Below are 19,420 nucleotides of genomic sequence, written 5' to 3'. Positions count from 1 at the left end.
GCGGCTCCAGGCGTCCTTTGGCTCGCAGCCGCGTTTCTCTGGCCCCTGCCCCAGCCCTCACGGGGCAGTCTTTGTGTTTGGGTTTCCTCTTCTGTCTCTTATAAGGACGCTTACCGGATTTAGGGCCTACCTGAATAATCCAGGATGGTCTCGTTTCAAGATCCTTAGTTACATCTGCAAAAACCTTTTTCCAAATAAGGTCACGGCTTACAGCTTCTAGGTAGATACACCTTTCTGGAGGCCACCATTCAAGGACCAGCATGTGCAAAGGTCCGGGGGGCACCAGGCTTGAAGGGGGGAGCTAGGGAGCCAGGGAAGGCTTCCAGCGTGTGTGTGTGTGTGTGGTGGGGGGACGTGCCTTTGTCACATTTGTGCATGCAGGTGGTTCCCCTGGCCAGGCAGAGAGGGGTCCCATAGGGCAAGATAGGGCTGGCCAGCCAGCCAGAGAGATAACCCAGACGAGGGGTTACTTCCAGTCTGGGGCGAGGGGTGCAGTGGGGTGGGGTTGTGCTGCCCTTGGGGGCATGCCCCCCCAGGGACTTTGACCCCCTTCAGGACGGGAGAGTGGGGGTTTGGAGGGGTCTCCATCGCTGGAGCCTGCCCACCCCCGCCCGCCTCATCTTGGATGGGCTCCTGTCTCCATCGGGCCAGGTTGCCTCTCCGTCCCCACCCCCAGCCCTCTTCCCTGCTCTCCAGCTCCCTCCCCAACTGTGCTCTGTTCTCCTTGTCCCCGACTGCTTCTCGGGCCATCTGTTTCCTCACTTCCTCTGACTTTCTTTGGGTTCATCCCTTTTCCTGCCTGTGTCTCTCTCCGTCTTGGCTTTTTTTCCTCAGACGAGCTTCACTCTCAGTGACCACGCTCTCATCCCCTCCTGTCCCTCTGTCTCTGGCATCCGCTCTGCCCCTGTCAGCTCATTTCTCTGTCCTGCCCCTTAGCAGAGCACCGGGGAGCTGAGTCGTTGGTCCTCAGCAGCCTCCTTGCTCACGGTGGCCGTAAGACAGATATTGAGTGTGTCAGCCGGCAAGGGCCGCCTCTGCCGCTGTTCTGTGAGCTTCTCAGGGCCCCCCTCCTGGACTTGACTGTCATTTAGTCAGCATATACCCCCCACATGCACCCCAGCTACACAGCCAGCCAGCAAGGATCAGCCTTTCAGCTGCGAGCGGGGCTCAGTCCTTCGGTTGTGCTTTCAAGACCCGGCCCTCCGGCTGTACCATACCCCGGGGCTACCCTCTGATTGCACCATCAGCCAGTCAGTCAGTTAGCAAGTAGGGCCTGGTCTTCCGATTGTACTGTCAGCCAGTCAGCAAGCAGGGGCCCTGGCTAGACCTTCAGCTGGACCTTCAGCTGTGCCCTCAACTGACCGTCGGTCAGGCAGTGAGCGGCTGGGCCCCTCGTCTGCGGATGTGGGTGCTGAGAATCGAGGAAGCCACAGGCCTGTGTTTGAAGAGCTTTGAAGTTCCCCTGTGGTTTCTTTAGCTGCTGAGCTCAGCTCTCCCCCGTGGTGTTCCTGCCGGTTTCTCATCAGTTGCCCCGTCGGTGCTGGGTTCAGGGCTGAAGCGTGCGGCCCCGATGGGCCAGGGGCCTGCGGGGCGAGAGCTGGCACCGCCGCCAAGTGCCTGTAGCTCTCTCTCTTCACCCACCTTAGAAGTGAGGGCCTGGCCCTGCCTCAGTGTCCCGACCTCTGGTTCCGACCTGGGCCGATGAGGAGGTGGCCTCGACAAGGGGCTCCAGGGCTGCCCTGCTGCTGAGTAGCCGCTCAGTAGCCACTCACCACTCTGCCGCTCTGAGCTGCAGCTTCCTCATCAGTTAACGCTGCCTCCTCTCTGATCCACACAACCTTGAACCTCAGGGGTACTCTATCTCATTGTAATGAAGGGGTAACCGAGGCTCAGAGGGCTGAAGCAGCTTGCCAAGATCATGCTCTTTTGAAGGAAACATCCAAGAAAGGTCGCCTTGGGTCGGCCTCAGGCGGGCTATAACTCGCGCTCTTAGTCTCTGAGAATGGGTGCACCTCCCACCCCCATATCGTGCAGCTGGCAGATGGTGACCCTGGCAGCTGGTCTCCCCCTTCCTCAGCACCCCCCACCCCCACAGGAGTGGACAGAACCCAGGACTGGTGTTTGGGAGGCCTGGAGTCCAGCCTTGGCTCAGTTTCCAACTCGCCATGCGTCCTTGACCAAGTCCCTAACCCTCTCTGAGTCTCGGTTTCCTCCCTCTGTAAAATGGGGACAACTAAGGCTGCCCAGAAGCCTGGCTGAGTTAGAAGGAACTTGACTAAAGCCAGGAGGAATTGTGTGAACCAACGAGATCCCCAGTTGATTCATTTCCTCTCCATGTAAGGGGTCGGGGGCCTCCTCCTCCGTGTGCGGTTTGCGGGAGGGTGGGAGGAACCACAAACACTTGTACACACATGTTCACTCATGCCACACTTGCACAGACTTACACACTAGCACACACATTCACACACACGAGCATAAAAAATACTGACACACAATCACACTGTCATACACAGAGAGGTGCGCACACACACACCCCCCTTCGCTCTTCCTGCTGCACAGCCGAAACCACTCCCATACCCAGAGCACCCCCCGCCCCACCGGGAGGGCTGAGGGTCCAGACAACTCTACCAGCTTGGGGAGGAGCTGCCCCTGGACCCGCCCTGTTGGACAAGCCACCAGAGATGCTCCAGGCGGGGCTCACGAGACCTGATCTGTGGCTTCCCCGCCCCAGAAGCAGCCTGACCATTAACGCAGCATCCAGCTGGTCCCCTGGCTGCCAGCCGGCCGCCTCTGAATGATTCATGCTGCCTTGAACTTGACTCCAGTGTGACAAGCCCAGTGGGAAGAGCCGCCCCCTCCAGAGGAAAACTGGAGGCTCGCACAACGCTTGCGGCATAACCCTGGGCACCAGAGATGGAGTATTATTACTGCCCCGGCTTGCTGAAGTTCTTACGGTACCTCTGGGTGAGTGTGGCCAGCCAGACTGGTGTCTTCTTTTTCTTCCCCGCCCGCCTCATGCCAAGTTTGCTTTTTGGCTCTGCCTGGCTGGCGGCATCTCTGATTTCTTTAAGAAATGGTGGTTGTTTCAAGGAGGAGGGGATGTTGGGGAAAGGGATGGGGACTAGTAGAGGAGCACGGAGTCCTGACTCTAGTGGAGATCGGCGGTTCAGGACCAGCCACAAGTGGCCTCAGAAGTACAGGAAAACAAGGGCAGTGTCAGTGAGTTGTGCAGAAAGCGACATTTCTTTGACTTAAAGGGCGATTCTTCATTCTGGAATTATATCCCTCTTGCCTTTTTGTGCCTGTGAAAATGCCGTCTTTTTTGAGATGGAAAGAATAGATTTTGTTTCTCTTTAAATGAACTTACCAAGCAAAAGTAAAAAGTTGAAAGGAGCCCTTGCCTTGTGTTCTTCCCTTTATATAACACAGAAGAAAAAAAAAAAAAAAAACCTGAAACTTTTTTTTGGCGAGATGCCAAACTCAGGGAACCCCTGCGGAAGTGCTTTTTGGGGGTATAAAGTGCTTTTCAAATCTTGTTTGGCATGAGACTGACCTGCTGTGTATCGTTTGGCAAGTTGCTTCCCCTCTCTGGGCTTCTAGTTCCTCATCTCTGAAACAGTGGGGTGAGGTGGGGGGCGGCGCACGGTTGGCAATGGTGGATTGTGTGACATTTATCAGGGCTCTTTGAACAGAGGGGTGAAGCAGGAGATCGTCACGGGTGGGTCTCAGAATTTTCTAGAACATTTGCCACTGGGTTGAGAACACTCCAAAGGGAAAGATTTAGGAAATATTATTTTCCCCCCTGCTGAGTGTTTGCAAATACTTCAGATGCCTTCTCACCCAGGGAATTTTCCGGAGCGCCTAAAAATACAAGTTTAAAGGACATTGTCCTTTAGCCACCTCTTCCCTGGCGTGGGCCCTCCCTCCCAAACCCCCTGGAGAGCCGCTGAAAACAGACGCCCCTTCTGATCCTTATCCTTTGATTATTGACATTGCAACATTGCCACATTGTACCTGTAAGGTGACATGGATGGACTTATCTTAGTTTTGATGTTTATTACAAAAACAATGTGTGGACATGATAGAAAACTTGGAAAATCCTGAAGAGTATAAAGAAGAACTTATATCACCCATAATAATCTGTGGCCTGGAATCTGCTGTCTATTGTCCTGATGACCTTGATGTGCCCAGCTGTGTGGCAGGCTCTGGGCTTAGTGCTAGGGAGGCTGTTATTGTGATTTATAATAGGAAATATATATTGGTCTTGGTTGCCTCTCAGGCACAGAGGTCTTTGTGCCTGGAAACCTGGGAGCCACTGAAGTTCTTGAAATTTCCTAAGTAATAAGAGCAATAAAGAAGTCTTGATATTCATGACAAACCCCTTTCGACCACACCTGAGTTAAAGCACCCAAGGATGAGAGCTGGTTGCCAGGGAAACCAGTCACTTGGTTAGAAGGTAGCAACTTTCAGTTCTACACCCCCTTACCTCCAGGGAGGGGAGAAGGGTTAGAGGTTGCACCAGTCACCAATAGCCAGTGATTCAATCAATTATGCCTATGTAATAAAGCTCCTCGAAAATCCAAAAGGATGGTGCTCGGGGAGCTCCCGGGTCGGTGGACATCTGGAGATTTGGGGACAGGTGTACTCAGAGGGAATAGAAGCTCCTGACCCCTTCCTGCATACCTTGTCCTATGTGTCCCTTCCATCTGGCTGTTCCTGAGTCACATCCTTTTATTATAAATCAGTGATCTAGTAAGTAAAATGTTTGTCTGAGTTCTGTGAGCTGTTCTAGCGGATTCATCGAACCCAAGGAGGAGGTCATGGGAACCTCTGGTTTATAGCTAATTGGTCAGAAGCGCAGGTGATAGCCTGGACTTGCCCCTGGTGTTTGAAGTGTGTGTGTGTGGCGGGGGTGGGGGGGGTGGTGTAGTGGGCAGTCTCACAGGACTGAGCCCATAACCTATGGAATCTTACACCGTTTCCAGGTAGATGGTGTCAGAATTGAGTTAACTTATAGGATACCCTGCTAATGTCAGAAAATTACTTGGTAGTGTTGGAAAACACACACACACACACACACACACACATTGAAATTGGTGTCAGAATGAGAGATGCAGAGATGAATGAAATTCAGTCTGCCATCTCCGGGAGCTTAGAGCTCGGTGTGGGCGCTGGGCACGTCAACAGACAGCTACCATCATACATTCATTCAACACACACTTAACAGCAGCAGTTCAGAGCTGATGTCAGACACTCAGAATGCAAGGGTGAGCAAGACAGACATGATCCCTGACCTTGTGGAACTTATTCTTTGGTGTTGACATGGACCCTGCACAAGGAATTGGATCAAAGACCATGCGCGTATTAGGATGGGATCTTGCACAGAGCTGTGGGGATATGGTCTCATCAGGGGCGGGGGTGTCCAGGAGAACCTCCTGAGAAAGGTGAGCACAGGAAGATGTGTGGGAGCCGGCAAGTGTTGCTGTGGTGGGGGGAGGGGCAGGGTGTGCCAGGCAGACATATGCACAAGGCTAGGGTGGGAGGAGAAAGAGCAAGACCAGTCGGCATACTTGTGGTGGGTCCTAGGTGCCAACGTAGACTCAGCCTGGCTGGTGGGAGGTGGGAGGGTGGAGGGTGCTCTCAGCCTCACAGGGTCAGCTTTAGGAGTGGTCAGAGATGCAGCTCCTCACCTGGCTTTGCCTCAACTCTCTACGTGACCCCAAGGGCACGTCTTTGCTTCTTTGGGCCTCAGTTTCCCCATCTGAACCATGAAGAGGTGGGGCAAGGTGGTTTAGAAGGTCTTTCCCAGGTGTGACGCTCCAAAAGATCTCCACTCGGTCACCTGCCTCCTGTGGGTGGCCAGGTCCTGGAGTACGGAGGAGCATGTGGGCTTGCTGCCGATTTTGCAACTGACCTGCAGTTTCCACGTCACTGGAGATAGCCCAACACATGCGTGGTAGGGTTCGCCCCAGGTCTGGAATGTTAACCTGGAAACTCTTGCTCGTTGAGCTCCCGAGGAAGCTTGGGAATGTGGAAAATCCACAGGCTTCGGATCGTAATGACATTGGGTGGCCTTGGGCAAGCCACTTCACCTCTCTGGGCCTCAGCTTCTTCATCTGCAAAGTGGGAACACGCTGCCTTCCTCCTTTGTGGGTTGAGACCATTCCTGTGAAACTCGGAAGCTACTCCCCAACAAATGTTAACTTGTCCTCTTTCCCAGGAAGCCACCATCAGATTGAGAGTGACCAACTAACCACAGACTATTGCATAGGTCCATGTGGGGGTTGGGGGTCTGGTGGCCCTTCCCATCCCAGATGCAGCTTCAGATGGTGAGGAACATGCATTCACCTGTCATTCCTTCAGCCCTGGTCCCTCCTCAATGCTCTCAGGTTTCTGCTCGATGTTATCTCTTCCCTGCCGCCTTTGTCTAAAGCAGTGCCCCACCCCATTCTTTGTCTCATTGCCCTAATTGTTTAAATAAAACTTTATTTCTAAATACTTTAGATTTACAGAAAAGTTACAAAGGCAGTAGAGGGAGTTCCTCTACACCCGCCACCCAGCTTCCCCTCATGTCGGCAACTGATCGTAACCAGTGTATTAACATTGGTACAACACTGTTCAGTAAACCGTAGACTTTATTCCACTGGTTCTCACTTGGGGGCAACCCTCAAGGGACATTGGGCAACATCTGGTGACATTCTTTGATTGTCACTACTAGGGTGGTGAGGATGCTACTGGTGTCTGGTAGGTGGAGGCTGAAGATGCCGCTTGAAATCCTACAGTGCACACAGCCACCCCCATGCCAAACAAAAGAATGATCTAGCCCAAAATGTCAATAGCAGCGAGGTTGAGAAATACTGCTCGATTCAGATTTTTCCAGATTTTCCACTGTCCTAGGACCTATCCGGGAGCCCAGGTGTATTTTGCCTCTCTAAGTTCCATCTGTATCAGGGCCTCACTACCTGCTTGAGAGTGAACGAATTGCTGCTGGATACATACATCTCTTTGTGTGTGCCCGCTGATAACACAGGTATTTGCCCACGTTACTTAAAAACACTTTGTAAACATGTTTAATGGTCGCTTAATAGTCCCACTCGTCATCAGCCTTGATTTAGTAGCCATTCTCCTGTGGTTGGACCCTCGGGCTTGTTCCCAAGCATTCACTATATGCATAACTTAGTGATGATCCTCCTCAGCCTGAAATTTTTAGTCACTTTTCATGTCACTTCCCAAGTCCCCTTCTTAGACCAAATGTAGGCTGCAGCAGGTTTCTACAAAATTGTTATTTTTTGGTGAGATGTCAGTGACTTCCTGTTGGTGACCCAAATCCACCGTGTAGCTACAATTCTGTTCTGAGGGGGAGAAACTGCCCGCCCACACTGTCAGGCCTGTCACAGGCCGGGCATTAGCCAGGAAGTGGGGGAGGAAGATTAAGTTTCTTTTTCAAATCATTAGTAATTGTAGCTGATGGCCACCAGTGCCATGGCTGATGTGAGTTACTTAATCTCCTTTGTTGCTGAGATAACCTAGCCAGACAGTTCGAAGGCCAGTGGCCTCGTCTGGACACTGGCATCGAGCTGGTTGCTTGTGGTTGCCAACTACAACTCTAGTTGCAGTAATAATAATAACGATGGCCGTATTCGATCACAGGTCTCTCTCTCTGTGTCATTTTAACTACTTCATTAAATCCGATCTTTCAGTTCCTTAAATGAGGAAACTGCGGCCCACAGGGTGGAGGTGACTTGCCACCCTACAGGAAGGCTTTTGGTTCGCGTCAAGCTTTGCAAGGTGGAGGGGTATAGAAAGATGTCGCCCTGAGCCAAGGTGGGCTCTGGCTTAGAATCCCGGCTCCGTCAAAAGCAAGGCACATCACCTCTCTGAGCCTCAGTTTCCAGTCTGTAGGACTGTGCCGAGGGTTAGCATAGATAGTGGGCACTGGTGTCCTTGACACAGGGCTGGACTTAGGGTGGTCGCTCAATATCTAGATAGTCTTTTTGGGGTGGGGAGAGCTCTGATATAATGACAGAGATGCCTTCGCCCCCACCCCAGGCGTTCCTAGGTTCCAGGGAGCCTGGGAGGCTAACAGCGGCCAGCCCCCTCCCTCTACTCCCATGTCATCCGCAGCCCAGGAGGTTGCCAGAGTGTCATTTCTGACGCCTCCTTCAAGGCAGAGGCTAAGTGCAGTGGAGGCTGAGACCAGGGATGGTCCCCGTGGTATTTATTGGTTGTGGATCCCTTGCCTACTTTCTTTCAGACGCCTCCTTGCCAGGGTCTGTGGGTCAATGGCTCGGTTTTCATGGAATGATGGGGAAAACCACTTTGTTTTCTAGTGTGCCTGGTAAGCTTCATCTCTTTATGTTCGATCCCATGACCAGATTTATTCTTATTTTTTTTTAATGGAAAAATGTCCAAATGTCTAAATATGGTTAGATTGGCTATTCTCTCCCTCAGACTTTCTTGCCGCTTGTTTATTTAGCTTTAGCCCTCATTCAGCCTGTCACGTCCAGGAATAATAATACTAGTCACGAGGTAACGGCATGTTTGGTTCTCTTTTTTCTCCAAGCATTTCTACATGTGGCATTGTGATTAATCCTCACAACAACTCCAAGAGGTGGATGTTATTATTTTATAGGCGAGAAAACTGAAACTCCAAGAGCTTACATACCCGCCTGATATTAAACAGCTGGTAAGGGGCAGAGCTGGGTTTTGAACTTGGAACGTCTGGCGCCAAAGCTAATGTCCTTGGTTACGGCACACAGCTTCCCCTAGGCGGGAGGGTTGTCTGGTTCACTGCCAAGTCCCCAGCCCCTATCACAGTGCCGGGCACATAGTAGGTATTCAGCAGATGCAGGCTGATGGATGGACTTGGTGTGGCGAAGGTGTAGGGGTTAAATGCCTGTGAGCTTTAGTGGGCTGCGATTGCCATTATCGCTATTTTTATTACTAGCTCCTGAATCTCAGATCCTGGTGCCTTTAGTTTGTGCTGAGGGTCTGGTTTGGCTTTGTAGTGTCTGTGGCTTAATGGAAGAAATGGCTATTTTTGTGCCGTTTAGTTAGGCCTGAGGTTTGGGCCACAGGACAGCTGTGTCATAAGACACTTGCATCTGACTCAAGCTGTGGGTGCCTTTTTGAATCCGACTACAGAGTGAAGAACAGGGTCTTGAGAGTCAGGCTCTGCTGGCTTCTGTTCTCCACCAAGCCACCTACTCATGGAACATGGGGCCTTGGACAAATCTCCGAATGCCTCAGAAAGGAATAAAGATAGCATCTCCCTCGTGGGACATCCCGAGGACTCAATGAAGCAGTACAAACAAAGCTGGCACATAGTAGGCCCTGAATAAACGTTAGCGGGTCATGCCAGTGTGGACGTGTGATAGCCCCTCAATTCCGTTCAGTTAAACACATGTGCTGGGCCCTGTTCTAAGCACGTGGGACACACCGATGAACAAGATGGGCAAAGATTCTTGCATCGGGGACGAACATTTCAGTAGGGGCTCAGGTGATCGACAATGGGCCTGATGCATAAGAATGCTGTGTGGTGTGGGAGGCAGGGCGTGCTGTGAGAGGAGGTGAGAAGGCTCAGGGGCCGGGGGCCTCCCCGAGAAGGTGACATTTGAACTGAGACTTTGGAAGTGTGGAGGGAATAGGCCAGGGGAACTTGGGGGAAGAGACGGCAGCCAGTGCAAAGGGCCTGAGGTTCCAGGATGCACAGGGACCTTTCTGGAACTAGAAGGAGGCTGGAGTCGCTACAGCAGAGTGAGTGAGGGGAAGGAGGGGAATTGGGTCCATTCCCCTCGAGCCATTTGAAGGACTTTGCCTTGTGCTCTGAATTCGACAGAGCGTGGAGGGGTATTACTTTGAGCAGGAGTGAACAATATGACTTGAGTTTTAAACAGATCTTCTGGCCGCCATGCAGGGAACAAGCTAAAGCAGGACAAAGGCAGAATCAGGGAGACCAGCGAGGAGCCCCGGCTGACGTCCAAGTGGAAGATGGCAGCGGCTCGGACCAGGGGCAGCGGAGGAGGTGGCGAGAGGTGGGAAGGTTCCGGATCTGTTTTGAAGGTTGAGCCACAGATTTGGTGACAGACTGGATATGGGGTGGGAGAGAAAGGAAAGAGCCAGGAAGACACCGAGGGTTCTGGGCCTGACGGTGGGGAGGATGGAGCTGCCGTTGGCTCCTGTTAGGGGGAGCAGGACTCGGGGCTATCAGGATTTGGCTCTGGAGTTGTCGAGTTTGAAATGTCTATCAGACACCCCGTATCGTCACACATTTTCCTTCCTTTCCCAGCCTTGCTTTCCCCATTTGTACAATGGAAGGTGGGTGAAATGCTTGGGTGGGAATTTCAAAGGATCTCTCATAAAGATCAAAACAGCAAGCTTGTGTCTTTCATCTCTCGTGGGATTCTTTACCCCTTAGATATTTCCCAGCATTTCTGAGCCCCCAGGAAGAGGCACTCAGAGCCTTTTAAGCACCCGCAGGCTCCACTAACTTCCACGGTAGGGTTTATGAGAGTCCAGCTGGACTAAAGCCAGCTCCCCTTGGCATGTCCCTCACTGTGACAATTTCTGACCCATCGTCAACCTGTTCTGGGCCCTTGCAGGAGGACCACTGCCCCCATTAGTCTGTGGAATCCTTGACATAAAATGAAAAGAGAATTTGGAGATGCCGACGGCTCCCCAAGCCTGAAAGTCCACGCCCTGGTCCTCGGTGGGCCTTGGCCGCCCTCCTCACTGTGAACGTCATGCTGACAAGCTGAAATGAACCCTGCTCTCAGACGGAGGTCTTTCAGGCTGGTAGCCCTCGTTGTCCCAAAGGAGCCATTGCTGAGTTTCAGACATTCCAGGGCTTAGAGCAGTGAAAAAGGGACATGCCAATTTTGCGACTGCCTAAAGGAATGATAAAGGAAGGATAGAAGGAAGTTCTAGAGGGAAGGAAATGGGTATGTGGGCAAAACACTTCTGGGAGCCAGGAGTTCAGGGTATAGTTGCTATGTGACCCTGGGGCAGCTGCTTGCCTTCTCTATGCCTCAGTTTCTCTATTAGTACAATGAAGTATTGTACTCGATTCTCCTTAAGGCTCTTTACTGTACACAATCATCCAGTTCTAAGGGTCCAGGAATGAATGGAGCTTTGGGGTCAGACAGACCTGGATACAAATCCAGCCCTCTCTGCTGTGTGACCATGAGCAAGTGGCTTCATGTCTCTGAGCCTCGGTTTTCTCATCCGGGGAGGAGACATCTCCCTTTCTTTTCAAGTGGGGTTTATGTCAGCATCTCATTGTGGAAACTGGCAGGGACCTGGTGCGAGGCGTTGGCGGGCTGCCTCACAGGCAGAGTGATTTCCCGATTGAGACACTAGAGGGCACTCCTGTTCCAACAAATTGCCTTGCTCAGAACCTACCTTTAAAGCAGGCTCTGGCTTACACCCCTGACACACTTGAGCGTGTGTATCCCTCTCCAGTGAGGCAGATGCTCTCATTATCCCCATTTTACAGTTAGGGACACTGAGGGAAACCTGACTGGCCCAGAGTCTCACAGCAGGGAGGTGTTAGAACCGGGTTTCTGGGGCAGGGCTTTTATACGCCGGAGCCCGTGGTCTCTCTCTGTCCCTCAGATCCGCCAGCCCCCTGAGATCTAAGGCCGATGGAGACTGACAAGCCACAAAAGCTGCGTTGCCACCAAGATTAGTCTTGGTGGGACAACTAGGCCAGCGCCTGTCCTCAAGCCGTTTCATCTGGAAAATCCGACATTGGGAAGGATATGGTGTGGAGTATCGAGATGGTGGGAGTTTTGCTAATTTTTGCTGAATCCTAGTCTGTGCTTAGAGAGAAGCTGCACCTTTTTTGGGGGGGGGTAGCAAATCTGGCTTCGGACCCCTGGCAATGGAGGACTGAAAGGCTCGGTGCAAGCCAGTGCCCGTTCTGCCACCCACTGTGGTCACCGGTGGCCAAAAGGATTTTCCAGAGCTGAAAAGCGACTTGGATTTGGGAGTTTCAGGCTGAATGTACATATGGTTTTCATGTTCGAGGCAGAACTGATGAGTGGGGAGGCCACCTGGGCTGCACAGAGCATCACAGAATAGGGAGCCGGGACACCGGGGTCCAGTCCCGGCTGTGTGACCTTGCGCCAGTCACCGCCCCTCTCTGGGCCCAGCATCTTCATCTTTGAAATGCAGTCACCGGCTTGTCTGAAAGTTGGCTCGCCTGCTCTGGGCTGGGGCCTGGGCTGCTTCTTAAGGCCTGAGGAGGACAAGAGGGAAAGGACATTCAGGTGGCAGGACCAGCGTATTCGGAGCTGGAAGAGGTAGAGAGTTAAGAGTGTCCTTGTGTGGAGCCTTAAGGACACAGTGTAAGTATTTCCTCAGGGGTGAGGTAGCACACGGATGAGAAAATTGTCAAGGAATTTGGTCCGAGTTATTAGTTTAGGAAGATTCTTTGCTTTGTTTTTAAGAAAACCTGATGTTTAATGTAGAAATTTTGAGGTAGGAAGGGACAATTTGTTTGCATCTGTGTTCCGTTTCATGTTATATTAACATTTTATGTTAAATGTGCTCATACTAATAAAATATAAGCACAGTCATGTTAATATAGAATTACTTCAGAGTTATAAATCTACGACTACAGTAATTGCAGATCTTCATCTGCCTCTTCCTATGTGTGAGTATATGTATTTGTAAGGGCTGCCATAGCAAAATACCACAGATGGAATGGCTTAAACAACAGAAATTAATTTTCTCACAGTTCCGGGAGCGTGAAAGCCAAGATCGAAGTGTCTGCAGGTTTGGGTTCTCCTGGGGCCCCTCTCCTGGGCTTGTGGAGGGAGGGCTGCCTTCTCACTGTGCCCTCACGTGGCCTCCATGCCCATAAACCCGCTGTCTCTGTGTGTAAGGACACCAGTCGGATTGGATCAGGGCCCACCCTAATGGCCTCGTTTTACCTTAATCACTTCTTTAGAGGGCCCCTCTCCAAATACAATCTCATTCTGAGGTACTGGGATTAGGGTACAACATATAAATTTTGGGGAAACACAACTCAGCCCACAGCAACCAAGCTCTAGGCAAAGCCCTTTACACTGCTTCATTTTATCCTCGCGGCAGTCCTGGGAGGGAGATGCTATTACCGTTCCCATTTTACAGATGACAAAACTGAGGCTCAGAGGAAGGTTAAGGCACTTGCCGAAGATCTCCCGGCTAGTCAGCTGTGGAGCTGGGGTTTGCTCCCGTGCTGTTCTTGCCTTGGAGCCCACACCACATTCATTTATGCTTTCATTTGCCTTCGATCCTGGGGATACCTTTTTTTTAACCTTTCACATTCTATTAAATTTACAAAATGTTTCCTCATTGCCTCTCTGTACTCTGTGTTTTCTTTTATGTGTGCTTGGAAAAGACCCAGATTGGGGAAAGAAGGCCCTTGCCAGACCCCAGTACAGCCCCAGCTTGCCTGGGCCCTGCCCGGCCCATTGGCCACCTTCCCAGGGGGGCGTGCCAGCGGGCTGCCTGCTGCCTGCCCTGCCCCTGATCGCCTGTGTTTGCCGAGAGCTGCCTTGGCCCAGTGAAAGCAGCCATTGTCCTCCCGTTCATTCCTCGGGGAGGGATGACCTAAGTCCCGTCTTGGGAACAAAGAGGCGACCTGCCACGTGAGTTCAGGTCAGCCCCAGCAGCCTGCAGAGTCTCCCAGGCTAACAGGAGCCGGGGGCGGGGAGGAGGTGGCCTTGGTTATAGGGCTGCACAGTTAGATGGGGTCAGGAAGACAGCAGAGCCCTGCTGTGTCCTGAGCGATGATGCCTGGGGCTCCTGTGTGCACAGACTTCACAGTTTATAAAGTTGTTTCATGCTTTCTGGTTTAGCAGATCCTCTCATATCGTGCAGAGCATATAGGCCGGGGACTTGGGGAGGCGGGCGTCGGTTGTCACAACGAACCACTCTGAAACATACAGGTGTAAACCATCCACTTTATTACTGGGCAGGGCCCACGGGGACAGCTGTTTTGTGATATGTGGGGTATCCGCCGGGAGCTCTGAATGGCTGGGGGCTGGGATCATGCAGAGGCTTCTTCGCCTACCTGTGTGGTGCCTGTGATGACTCGGAGGCCGGGCACCTCTGGGACTGCTGACCAGGCACCTAAGTGTGGCCACTGCGATAGCATGGGCTTCCCCACAACATGGCGGTTCGGAGTGCCCAGCGTTGAGTGTCGTGGCCGAGAAGGCAGAGGCTGCACAGCCTCGGAAGTCACACTGCATCACTTCCGCTGTTCCCTGTTGACTGAGATAGTCATAGCCTCCCAGATTCAAGGAGAGGGGACACGGGCCCCGCCTCTTAATGGGAAGAGGGCCAAAGAAGCCATGTTTGAAAACCACCACGGTTAGAAGTTAAAGAAGATGATGCTGGGTAGCATTTATCGAGCAACTACTATGTGCCAGGTACTGTGCCAAGGGATTCACTTGGATGAACCTGTGTAATCTTCCCCTCAGCCGCAGGAGACGATGAATGTAAAGCCTGTCATTTTGCCAACGAGCGTTTGGCCTGGGAAGGTAGAGGAACTGAGTGAAATCAGTGAGGCTGCTGGCAGTTTGGTGTTGGACATGCCGCAGTCGGAAGTTGTGGGCTGATTTTTTTCCCCTTCCTCCTCCAAACTTAGAATATTCCTTGAGTTCTTAAAACTTCTCACTCAGATATCTGATTCATCTCCTCCTCACTCACCAGTTCTTCCCTTCAGCGTTTGTCATCAGCAGCTTCCCCCTCCATGTGCTGAGTGTCCCCCTAACCCCCAGAACCCCTTCTCCACTGTGCAGTCTCTGGGAAGGGTGCACTGCAAGTTCCCAACCTCCTGCCTCCCTCTGAGCTCTTGAAGAGCCTTTGGGTGGAGCCTCATGGTCCTGACTGAGGAACCGAGCCATTCCGCACCCCTGGGTGTGCTGGTTTTCCTGTTCCTCGAGGGCCAGGTCTGGGTTCATTCATCTGCTTCCCCAGGGACTGATGTACAACAGGTGCCTAATGTATGTCTGGTGAACTGAACCCATAAACGATGAAGGAAGGCTGGCTATGAAGGGCAGAGACTCTCTCTTATGCACTTCTGTATACTTGGCACACAATAGGCACTCGATAAACGTTCACTGTACCAAATGAATGGATGAGTGACATTGTGCTATGTATTTGTATTCTTGTCACATAGCACAGTGCTGGACACCTGTTCATTCCATCAATGAAAGTTAAGCTGAATGAATGGAGTCACCGAAGTCAATTTCACCAGATGTGTCTTACTTTACATCTGTATTCACAGTGCGTAGCAGAGGGCCAGGCACATGGCAAATGCTCAAGAATTATTTATAGGAGTGAATGAAAGTGTGAATGAAAAGAATGACCAAGTAAACGAAACTTCTTACCATCAGGGACCCTGTCTTATTCATCCCCGTCTCTCCAGTTCTTGGCATAAAGTCTTGCACACAGTAGGTGCTCATTAAATGCTAAACTGAATGAATATACATGAATGGAAGGTGACATTTTTTGAGGATAGGGACATGTCTTGTTTATTTGTGTCCCCATTTCCTAGAACAGGGTGTGGCACACGGTGTGTTGAAGTAAAAAAAAAAAAAAAAGATGAATGAGTGAATGAATTAAACTTTTGGAGGGTAGTGCCTGTATCTTGTTCATTTCTTTCCTCAGGTCCAGGCATACAGCAGGTGCTTAGCTCAGGCTTCCTGCACTGCCTTGGCCTTTTGTAGGCGAGTCCACCTCTGAGACTGAATTGAGGAGGGAAGCCCAGCTGGATGGACCTCGCCCATCTTGATTCCCCGCTGCCTCACCAGCCGGGCCCCACTGCAGACTTTTCCTGTTGTTCCCATCTGCACAGGTGGACAGGAAACCCACGAAGGCCTGACCAGAGCTGCTTTCCATATTTTTTTCATGCTGGGTTGGCCTTGAGTGGGACCAAGGCGCCAGGCCGAGCCCCAGCACTGTCTGGCTGTGGAACAGTACCCCCCAGGGACCCCTCTTCCTGACTATATTAGCAGTTCTATTTTAAAACCAGCTGAGCAGCTTGCACCAGGCAAAGGAAGCTTGGGAGAATGTTCTGCTCAGAACCAGCTCTTAAAATCACCTCGTTTTGATGCTGGCCAGGCCCGTTAACCCCCTAACAGCTGAGCAGCAGGCACAGAGAAAAAGACTCAAGGCCTTGGGGTCTGAGAGAGCAGGGTTCGAATCTCCCTCTGTGACTTTAAGTTGAGCCTCAGTTCCTCTCATCTGTAAAATGGTGTAATAAACATTTCTTTCAGGACCCCATTTCCCAATCTTGTCTATACATCTGTTGCTTTTGCAGGCTCCTCTGCTGGGGCTGCCCACTCCCCAACATATGATATTGGTAGATTTGCAGCCACTGCCTTTACAGAATTGTATGCCCCAGTTGATTAGAGAGGCAGTGTTTCAGGCTCAGCCCCATAGAAGCAGAGCCTGAGATGAGGATTCATGTGTGCGTGATATCGTGATGGAGAATTTTAATCAGCCTGATCCTTGGAGGAGTTTGGAGGGTAAACCACAAAATAAGTCCCACCTTGGAGCAGCCGGGCAGCTTTCCCGCAGTTGCCAAGGTCTGTTATTGGAGATGAGGAGGCTATGAGCTGTAGCAATCAGCACCCCCAAAACCTGGAGGATGGATACCCCAGCCAGTACAGGGGACCTGGGCAGGACACCAACAGCATCTACCACAGTCAGCCAGGAGGGAAGGTTGTTGACTCAGTCTAGTGAGATGCTGGGTATAAATTGGCTAGCATGGAGCAGTCGGTGCTTAATAAATAGTAACTTGGTAAAAATGGAAAGCTCTTAAAAATAGAAGTGGATATATGGGTGTTAATGATGTCATTTGTTCCTCTAGCACTTACTGAGTGCCACACGAGGTGCCAGGCTCTCAGAGTAGATGCAGAGATGTGGCATTCCTGACCTCCAAGGGGGGGAGGTGACACACATAAATGGTTATGACACCCAGAATGTCTCCAAACCCTGGAGGGGAGATTAGTTCTGCCTTTAGGAGGAGGAAATTTAACAAAGGCATTATCCAAACATTAAAACTAAGTGATTTATTTTTTTAATTGAAGAAGTAATACATAGTCATGGTAAATGTTTCCAACAGTATAAAACAGTATTCTAAAGAAACGTTTGTTTCCCTGCCACCTCCAACCTGCTGTCCCCTCCCGAGAATCTGGTGACAATTTCATGTGTCTCCTTTCAGACAAAGTCTCTGCACACATGAGACTATATCTGTGCTCATATCTGTGTTCTTCCATATACACACACACATTATTTTTTTAACACAGATCTGACTTTGCCATATGTAGTGTTCTATGTCTGGATTTTTCTTTTTCTCATAATGATGAGATCTTTCCTTATCAGCACAATAGGTATATCTCATTCTGTCTGATGGCTTTATATTTTCCTTTGCACTGTAATTTGCTGAACCAGTCCCCTACAGATGGATATGTAGGTTATTTCTAGTTTCGTGCACCATAAACAACACTGCAGTGAACATCCTTGTGCAAACGTCTTGTGTGTTGCGACTGCAGGAGAAGCACGTAGCTATGCTGTGGACTTGCTGGGTCATTTGAAGGTTGAATAGGGTTTTCCAGATGGCCTGGGGCTGGCAGGAGTGGGAGATGCAGATGGAGGAGTATTCAGGCATGAAGGACAGCATATATAGATACAGGAGCTAGAAAGAACAGGGTGGCCCGTTCTCAAACATGAAAGCTGTCTGGCCCCTCATACCTGGGCTCTAGCCTGGTGCTCAAATGCCACATCATCTGCCAGGTTTTACACCAGCTATGGGAAGCCAGGAGGTGGCTCCTTATAAAGGGGTCAGGCCCAGTGGCCTCTTCCCGCTCTCAGGCCTCAGGGTTACTGTGCAGGCTTAGTGAGCTCTGGCCTCGCTCAGCTCTGACACTGTCTCATTCGAGAGAGCATAGTTTTTCTCCTTTGTCTCTAAGGCCTTGGCCTCACCACATATGTGGCTAGTTTGGTGAGAGGCCCATAGTGGTGGACTCTCTTAGCATGCCCCTGCTCCCAAGTTTTGGCCAGTGCAGCTTGGCTTTTAACCTCTGAAGCAGTCTCAGGACTGCAGCCCCAATTGGGTTCCCAGGTAGCTGTGAAGCTAGTGAGCTAACAGCTTAGCCAAACCCTGTTTCCTCTTCCCCCAGCCTTTTCCCCACATTTGTTTTAAAAGTAGAAATCTCAGATGTCCAAACATTAAAAATAAGTGATTAATTTTTTTAATTGAAGAAGGACCCCCTGGGTCCTTTAGAACACAGGCTTCCTTTGGGAAAATCTCATACCCAGAGAACTTTGCCGAGGCCCCTTTGGGTAAGACAGCCAGGGGCTGGCTCCCTCCTCCTCTGTAAAGCAAAAGGAATTACTAGTTACTGAGTGCTTGCTGTATACCAGATGCCATGCAAGGCACCTTTTCTGTTATCTCATTGGGTTTATGCAGAACCTTCATCAAGCAGTGTTGTTATTGCCATTTACCATAAGTTCAGAGAGGTGCAGTAACTTGCTCAGGGTTACACAGCCAATGAATGATGGATCTATATGATCCCAGGGGTGAGTCCTTTCTCTTCTACCATGTTGCTTCCTGCTAATCATTGCCAGAGATTCCTTGCTGGGCATGCTCTTCCATTGGATGCCTATTCCATTAGGTCACAAGCTCCACAAAGTCAAGGATCATTATCTGTTTCATCCACTGTTATATCCTCAGAGTCCAGCACAGAGCCTGGCACACAGTAGGTTTTGAATGAATGTTTGTTGAATGACTAAGTGAACTAGAGAAGGTTTAAGTACTGGTCCTTTCCATTACAAACAAAACTTTTGTTTGCTTATAATAGTACTTGTTATTATGGTGATTTTGTTCCAGAATTAGACTCACATTTTAAAAAATGAAACTCATCTTTCTTTCTTTATAAACCAGTTTATCTCATAGGAATCTGACATTTTGCAAATGAAGATGTCTATTCTGTAGAATGTCACCAGGGAAAGGAATCTGAACATTCCTTTAGAAATTTCTGCATCAGAAGTTAAAGCGAAACAGAAGTGTAGTTGAAGATTTCAGTTGCCATGGCTACCGGGTAATATAGTGAATCGTGTTCTTATATATGGTTTCCACTGTACCTTGAACCACCATATCTCAATTATAGAATTTTGGCTTCTAAGTGTGTTTTATTCAGTGAGCAGTTGAGAAGAGATTCCTTCTGCTGTCTCTGCTGGCTGAAGTGCTTTAACCAGCAAGTATTCGTTGAGCATCTCTTGGGCCCATGTCCATCAGGGCTCATCTTCATCACTATTCTGTGGGTGTTGGGATTGCCCCCTCTATTTTATAGATGAGGAAACTGAGCCTCATAGAGTTTGAATTGTGCATCTGTGTATTCATTCCACTCTTTAATTTATTTGT

The 19,420-nt window shown here is 50.5% G+C and overlaps 1 protein-coding gene across 2 annotated transcripts in view; it reads left to right on the top strand.

Moving 5' to 3' along the window:
* Positions 1 to 19,420, top strand: part of KIAA1671 (KIAA1671 ortholog) — a 184,199-nt gene that overhangs the window by 87,008 nt on the left and 77,771 nt on the right. Inside the window, exon 1 of one of the 2 annotated variants that reach the window (XM_036221540.1) lies at positions 580 to 2,964. The exons of the other annotated variant lie outside the window; for it this stretch is intronic. Coding sequence (XP_036077433.1) covers positions 2,914 to 2,964 — 51 coding nt within the window. The 5' untranslated portion in view covers positions 580 to 2,913. Of the gene's footprint in view, positions 1 to 579; positions 2,965 to 19,420 lie in introns of those variants that run through there. 2 annotated transcript variants of the gene reach the window in all.

The sequence above is a fragment of the Rousettus aegyptiacus genome, unplaced genomic scaffold (assembly GCF_014176215.1).
Source record: "Rousettus aegyptiacus isolate mRouAeg1 unplaced genomic scaffold, mRouAeg1.p scaffold_m13_p_5, whole genome shotgun sequence".
In the NCBI taxonomy this organism is placed as follows: Eukaryota; Metazoa; Chordata; class Mammalia; order Chiroptera; family Pteropodidae; genus Rousettus; species Rousettus aegyptiacus.
Note: the sequence above shows the minus strand (reverse complement) of the source record. Positions and strands in the feature narration are given on the sequence as shown.